Here is an 8,452-nt window from a genome sequence, read left to right as displayed (position 1 = left end):
ACGAATTTGATGAGTAGGATAGCTATTTTACCAAAATCAACCAAACCGTAGTCATGAGCACCCCTAACTTGAGGTGGCTTTAGTGCAATCATAGAGTTTTGCTATCATTCTGTCTAATTTCTAAGCATAAATTAACGATACTACTCATAACTCATAAGAGAAAAAAATTAAAGAAAGGTAGGAACATGTTTTCTTAAAATATGGACCACAAGGGAAAAAAAAAACACCCAAACAGAAAAGTGGTCTCTTCTGCTAACTTTGGTCCCTCCATTCAATGTATTCTGTGGGATCCATGGTCGCTGTGAGATTTGATGTTGTCCAAGCAAATATTCATATAATGTTTTTAATTATTAAAAACATAAAAATTTAAATTAATTCATTAATCATTGGATTTGATTTATAAAAACCGAAATAATAAAATGCAAAACTCTGCCTATATTGTTTTTAAATATAAGCAAATTGTAAAGACATTTAATGTTTCTTAATAGTAATCATTTTAAAGACTAAATTGAATAACAATAAATAGATTTAATGATTATATTTATTATTAAAATATAAGGTAATATCAAGCACATTCCATGATCAAATAGTTGTTCATACGATGTTTTAAGAAAAATGACTCACATAATTGAAATATATCTGACACATTCATTTTAGTAAATTTTAATTTTTTAAAGACCAATTACCTCGAAATTGAGGAGAAAAGTAGCAACTTTTATTGTTTTAGCGCCTTTTAATTAAGTATCAATTGTTGCCGCCTATTTATAAAGTAACACTGGTTAAGATATTGTCAACTCCTCAATCTACACGAAAAATCAGTGATCCACGTGAAACCCTCGCCAGCCAACCAAAACGTGAATGTCACAACGATCCATCTTAGATGCAACGTCCTAATATGTAAATTTAACGTAATGAAAAGAATGATAATAAAAATAGTTGCATGAAGTACAATACCATTCTACAGGATGAACTTCAAGAGAAGAAAAATGTTTAAAGGTTTAGTCTTTAATGTAATCCCTTCTCTTTTAAATTGATTCTTAAAAATGTTTAATGTAAGTTCGGAAAACATGAATGTAACTTAGTAATGTTAGTTGTTATTGTTATGTCAAGTAAAATGTTTAATGTTGTTGTTATTATTGTTTTTGTGGTTGAGATTTAATTTTTAAAGGTTCTATTGATTTTGTTGTTGTTTTTGTTGTTAAATGTTAAAGGGTTCTATTGATTTTATTTTTTGTTGTTGTTGCTGAAATTTAAAATTTAAAGATTTCATTTATTTTGTTGTTGTCGTCGATGTTGTTGATGAGGTAGAAGATTTAGAACTGAAGATCAAACCCATGATCAGTGCCATTTTTTCCTCGGTTATTCAAAATTTGAGGGATAAAATGACTGGTTTTCATGTAGCTATGCTTACCTATTATAAATTAATCTAGAGACATTTCCATATAAAGTAGAATCAATAACAAATCCAGCATGTCCTTCGCTAAATCTACTCATATCATTACCATGAGCACCAATGTCAAAGAAGAAACACAAACCAACTAAAAGCAGGAAAATACATGTTGAAATAAATTTGACCTTTCTTGCCTTTTGTGTATCTCCTTCTTTGCTATAACTTCTCCAATATACTCACACACGAATGTTCCATGGAAAATATCCTTGCCAACCCTTACTCCTCAACCCCAAGCACAAATCATGATTGTAAACATGTTAATAAGTCTTTTGAGTATTAGGAAGATCTTAAAAGTCTCACATTGATTGGAGATAGAACATTGAAAGAGTGTATATAGAGGAACACCCCTCACCTTACTAACCGGTTTTGTAAGTATGAGTTAGGTTAAACTCTAATATGATATTAGAGCCTATCAATCGGACCATGGGTCGCCCACCATTAATATCCACGCACCAAACCCAAAAAGAGTGCTGGACAGTTCTGGACGTGAGGGGATGTATTAGGAAGATCCTAAAAGTTCCATATTGGTTGGAGATAGAGCATTGAAAGAATATATATAGAGTGACAACCTTTTCCTTTGTTTCAAATATATCTTTTGTATTATCAAGACCATTATTTTTTTTATATAAGCAAGAGATTATATTAAAGTGAGTACAAGGGTATTCAACCCGAATATAAAAAAAAGAGACTGGATTACATCAACACAACAAACGGATTGGCCATCCAAATAGTAATAGACAGATTAAACTAACCAAAAGAACTGTCATAGAGTCAATCTCAAGCTAAAGATTTTGCTACAGAGACTATCTCATGACACACTTTCCTCCCACCATTGAACAAAGTGTTATTTTGAGTTAATCAGATATCCCCGCACGACAGATAACCAAATTATATGTCTACAAATATTATTCCTATCCCTCCTCTTTAAAACAAAATCAAACAGCATAAAATGGGAATAGAAGAAAAAGTAGTAGAAACATTTCCAACTATCCAATCAAAAACAAAAATCCAAACCTCAAAACCAACACTACAAGATATAAACAGATGGTAGTGCGTTTTTTCTGGGCCGGAGCATAACGGACAAACAAGATTACATGGACACCTAAGATGACTCCTTTCTTATCTCGGAAAGGTATATATGATCAATCATTCCACGACAACATGTTGAAGACGAGCAAGAACATCTCATTTGCAGGCTCTCGTAATAAAAAACAGGTTAAATATTTAAATATTGTTAAAATAATTATAGGAATAATTTTTTTTATTTGTTTTTCAAACAAAGAAACATTCAGTAAAAGTTAAATACCTCATGATTATGAGTAGGAAATTGATCGAGCATTTGTTTTGTCACATTGGAAAAACTTTTCCAAGGCCTAGGAAGATTTACATATTGCTATTTCTCAAAAAGAGAAACGAGAATTTCTTGATCCAATACACAAATCACTGGAGTTGATTCATTCCTGAAGCTTATGTAATCACATAAAACTATAGCCTTTTGCAACGAGCTGGATTTTAAAGAGTGTGGACTAGCGACAGAGTGGATCTCATCCTGATGCGAATTCTCAAGAATTTCTCTCTCACTGCAATCTTCTGATGCCTTCAAATTAAGTCTTTCTGGTAAATATCCATATTTCTCCATCAACGACGCCTCAAGATTAACTTCACAGGAATTTGAGCAAGCAATCGATAAGATATTGAGATTGTTAGGCTGAGGTTCTTCCAAAGAAGCTTCATTTATGTGCTCAATCATTTCCAGAGAATCATCACCATGTGTCAATGTTAGTTGCTTAGGAGCTTTTGATACCTTGAATTCGGAAGAGTGGATTGATTTAACATGCAACCCGAATTCATCCATATTTCCAAAATTACCACTACAAGCATTACATTTTAAAAGCAAGCAGTGTTCAATGAACTGCACATGATGTCTATTCGGAACATGAGATTCCAATAGTTTCTTGTTGGTGAAGGAATCAAGACAAATTGCACAAGCATAACTCATGAATAACCAATGTGCTTCCCTTTCATGATTTTCCATCCAATTGTTACAAAGTGATTGATCATCGGAAAATTCTTCAAAACATACCTTACACTTAATTGAATTATCATTATCAGTATCATTGTCATTAAGAGGAGAATCTATCCATTGAAGAGCCTCATTATAATCATTACCAGAAAGCACGAGTGTTTCACCTAAAATGTTCCTTGCAATAATAGAATCATCGTCAATGACCGATACCGGATCAATATCCAATGGACTTCTCGGAGGTGCTATACCTATGTCTTCGCGAACCCTTCTCTTCGATGTCGAACCACTGCAGTATACTTTTGCTTTCCTTTTCGATCTACGACGTTTCAAATTTGATCTAGTTTTGGTCTCAACGTTGCTTAAATGCTTTCTGCAGAATGAAAAGCCAGGATGTGAATGATGCTTGCATTTAGTACCAGCCATAGTTGTACCTCCACACATTGGGGTAGGAGCTTTATCCTCTTTTGCAGGTTTTCTTGAGAAATGAGCACAACAATATTTATCACTACCAATTGCTCGTCCTCTACATTGCCTTCCCTTGGCTTCGATAAACTTTTCACACTGTCGACTCTTAGTATTATCAGTATCAGGTTCTACAAATAATTCAATAGCCTCTTCATCATCCATAGGCTTTGATACCATTTCTGTGACGGGCAAGATATCAGAATCTACAGCCTTGACTGCCATATCACTCAATTCATTCATCAACTGACTAGGAAACTCGGTTTCAATGGGCTCCTCCACCGTACATTTTATGCGTCGAACATGCACATGGATGGTGAATTTGAAGTTTAGGCCTCTTCTGAAACCAAGTTGAAAGTTTGTTTGGCACAATCCATAACTAGAAGCATGTGGATGCGAGCCGATGCTGCTAGAAAACAAAGGATTCCTTGAAAACCATTTCATTACATCATGCTTCCATGTCTTCCGTACATAACCTACTTTTGGTTCTGGTGCTACATTCTAAAGAGTGTAATCGTCATTCCACAAAATGGAATCAACCAATAACTAAACAAGAGAATAACAAAATTAATGAAACACATATATTGGAAGAAATGTTTGTTATCAAAATTATAAATGCCTCATTTAGCAGCTCAATTATTTCTGCATTTTTTGCCTTCTCGCATGGATCAAACCAAGACTTAGAACAACTCAGTTTCCAATCCTCCGTTATATAGTGCTGCACTTTGCTCTATAGACGAAAAAAATATAAACAATACAATTCAAACAATAATAACCGTATTTGAGCAATGAAAATACTAGTAGTTGTAAAAATTCTAAACCACCATTAAAATATAAGCTTAGGAATTATAATTCACCTTTTGCAGTCGTTGAACCAATCCTCCAAGATCTGAATAACTTTGACAAGCAGAAGCTTCCATAGTAAACTGCTTCCAAATCATCACGTCGCAAGCATCTTCTATCAAAGCCTATATGTACTATATATAAATTAAGCAAAAAAATATTTCATGCTACATAAATATGAAATGTATTATGACAAGAAAGAACATACATGAGAATGAATTTGTTCAACAATATTGATCATTTCAACGACCATGTTTTCCATTGTAAACCATCGAGCAATAAAAAAGTTATCATATAAAACATGTTTCACAAATTATTCTTACAAATCCTTAAACAGCATCACAAATACTTATTTCCAGGGGCGGAGCTATAGCCCAGCGAGCCCGGGCACGCGCCCGGGCTCAACACCTCCTTTAGTTGTATTCACCCCACTTAATAGTTGGTTTTTTAGACAATACTAGAGGCAAAATTAGTAATTTTTAGACAAAATTAAGGGCAAAATTAGTAAAAACAGAGTGTAAAATTTTAGACAAAATTAAGGACAAAATTTTTAGGCAAAATTAAGGGTAAAATTAGTAGAAACATAGTGTAAAATAATTAAAAACAAGGTATAAATTTTTTGCCCGGGCTCCCTGCAATTTCTGGCTCCGCCACTGCTTATTTCACAAACCGAAAAACTCAAAATTAATGTGTTCCTTGTTGTTAGAAATTTGGATAAAAATAAACATTAACCAATGCCATGAACATAAAGTTAACAATTATATTTTAACAGACACATAAATATCTGTACTTGAACCAACTGTTCCGAAAATGATAATTGTTGCATGGGAGGAGCATCCATTATCAGTAATGGATTGCCATGGAGTTCATTGTCCCATAGTAAAATATCGGGGTTCGCAATTTTCAATACAGACAAGCTCATCCATGTTTGTATTTCTCCAAGCTAAATATCACCGTTCCTATATAGATCATTGCATGAAAAAAGTTAGACAATCTAGTTTTTAATGGAAGCTGCAAAGTGTATCAAAGAATATATAAAACATCTAAGGGATGCAGTTAATGTACCTTAAAGAAATGAGGGGGAAAATTTATGTATAAGTGACTTGAGGACTATGGGAGTGATGAGTGAAGTGGGTGAGAAAAAAATATTCTTTTAAATTTGTAAGAAAAATGTTTAAATGTAAGATATGAAATTGAAGATTTTCAACAATTTATTATTTTATCTTTGACTAGATTAAATATTTAAATGTTTAAATGTCTTTGACAAGATTTAGTTTTTTTTTGTTTTTCTTTTTTATTATTTTTTTTTTCTATTTTTATGGGTTTTGTTTTGGTAAAATCTAAATCTAAAAAGAAATTATTAAAATTCAACCTTTAAACTTTTGATTATTGAATATGGCACAAAACCAAGTTGCGTCGTGGTGGTAACCTAAAACACAATGATAAAGTCTAATCATATCTATATTATGAAAAATTTATCAAAGACCTAATCTAAATTTAGAAAAATACGCATATTAAAAAATAATTAAAAATAATTAAAAGAAACTATAGTTGAATAGATATAAAATTTGCTAGATATTAGATTGATATCCAATTTAATAACCAAAACACTACAGGTGAATAATGAAATTTGCCTTGCCATACTACAAATGAATATTAGATTTATTGACAAAACATTAAGTCCCAACAAACTATCTACATCTACCATTATATATCTTTCTTGTGAAAGCATCTGCCTCTGAAGATAATAAAATTTTAGAACTTCAAAAAGCTTGAAAAAATTCTCAATGATGAATTTTAAATGCATAAAAAATTCAGTAAAAAAAATGCATAAAAAATATTTTCAATGTTTAGAACTGATATTTCTTTACTTGAAACAGATAGCTCTTTAGATGTTTTTTGCATACAGTCCATAAAACTTTAAAATGATGATCCACAAAATGTATCCAATAAGATTTGAATTAGAGTAGAGATGTGTTGTTCTCCAAGAACAACAACTACTATAATAACATTGCATTTGTTGTATTAATGTAATTTAATATTCTGTGTAAACAATATAACGTTAAAAAAAAAATTTATACACCTTTTACCTCAGTTTTTGTCAGAAACCGAGGGTATTATTTTAGCGTGATAATTGAGAAAATTGATCACCGTCCTTAAACAAATATGTGCCGTCAGTTTTATAAGTATCAATGCTCAAGACACTTCTATTAGTGATTTACATGAAGCCTAACAAACATCCAGTATAAAAGCATTCTGAATATCAATAATTGTTAATGAATCATATAACATGAAAACTTTAAAGCGTAAATTTTTTTGTAAAGTTCTCTATGATGGATTGCAAGAGTAGAAAATAAATTGTGTTTAAGGTTTATGTTCTTCAATAATAATTTTCTTTTATGGTGATCTTCAATAATCATATATTCGATTTTTTTAGAATAACCACTATTTAAAAAAAAATTACGTAAATAACCAATGTTTCAAAAAAAATTACATAAATGACCATTTTTTCACTCATTTTACACATTATCAGGTACACACAATGGATCTAGCGCGTTCGACTTTTTCGAGTTGCACATCAACCTTAAGTTTCTGATTTCCAGATTCCTAACTCCAAAACCTTTCGACAATGACTTGATATGAAACTACTAGTTCTGCCCAGTAATTTTATGCATCGAAGGTGCGCGTGGACGACGAATTTGAAGCTTAGGTCTTCTGAAATTAAAGCTTGTTTTGCACAATCCTTTAGAAGTAGAAGCACGTGTCTGCGAGCCGATGCTGCTAGATAACAAAGGATTCCTTGAAAACCACTTCATTACATCATGTTTCCATGTTTTCCATACATAACCTAATTTTGGTTCTGGGGCTACATTCTAGAGAATGTTGACATCATTCCACAAAATGGTATCATCCAATTCCTAAACAACAGGATAAAAAAATTAATCAAACCATTACACATGGAAGAAATATTTGATATCAAAATTATAAATACCTCATTTAACAGCTCAATTATTTATGCATTTTTTGCCTTCTCGCATCGATCAACCCAAGACTTAGAACAATGCGGTTTCCAAGCATCCATTATATAACGCTGCACAATGCTCTATAAATGAAAAAGATATACAATTGTGAAAATTTTAAACCACTAGTAAAATGAAAGTTTAGGAAATAGAATTCACCTTTTGTCGTTGCTGAATCATTCTTTCAAAATATGAATAGCTTTTACAATCATAAACTTCCATAGAAAATTGCTTCCAAACCATCACATCGCAAGCATTTTCTATTAAAGCCTATAAGTAATATAAATAAATTAATTTATTATAATTATTCTTCATCTTCAAAATAAAATTTATAATCACTATAATTTTTTATTTTTATTATAATTTTTATTTTTATTTATGTTAATTTTATTAATTTTGTTATGGATTCTATTAAATCGTATTTTAATATAAAATTTTAAACTATTCATTTATTTTGTTTATTATATATTTATATATATATATATATATATATATATATATATATATATATATATATATATATATATATATATATATATATATATATATATATATATATATATATATATATATATATATATATATATATATATATATATATATATATATATATATATATATATATATAAAATAATAATTTATTTTATGTAT

At 30.7% G+C, this 8,452-nt stretch overlaps 1 protein-coding gene across 1 annotated transcript; it reads right to left on the bottom strand.

Annotated features, from left to right (window-relative positions):
- Positions 1-2,843: 2,843 nt before the first annotated feature.
- On the bottom strand, positions 2,844-5,043 carry LOC131626797 (histone-lysine N-methyltransferase SUVR5-like). The gene is made up of 4 exons (XM_058897632.1): positions 4,990-5,043; positions 4,796-4,906; positions 4,558-4,668; positions 2,844-4,439 (listed from the first exon to the last, which is right to left on the bottom strand). Exons 1-4 carry the CDS (start codon positions 5,041-5,043, stop codon positions 2,844-2,846), a joined length of 1,872 nt encoding a protein of 623 aa, XP_058753615.1.
- Between the last annotated feature and the right edge of the window lie 3,409 nt (positions 5,044-8,452).

This window comes from Vicia villosa, unplaced genomic scaffold (assembly GCF_029867415.1).
Source record: "Vicia villosa cultivar HV-30 ecotype Madison, WI unplaced genomic scaffold, Vvil1.0 ctg.000321F_1_1_2_unsc, whole genome shotgun sequence".
Classification (NCBI taxonomy): Eukaryota; Viridiplantae; Streptophyta; class Magnoliopsida; order Fabales; family Fabaceae; genus Vicia; species Vicia villosa.
Note: the sequence above shows the minus strand (reverse complement) of the source record. Positions and strands in the feature narration are given on the sequence as shown.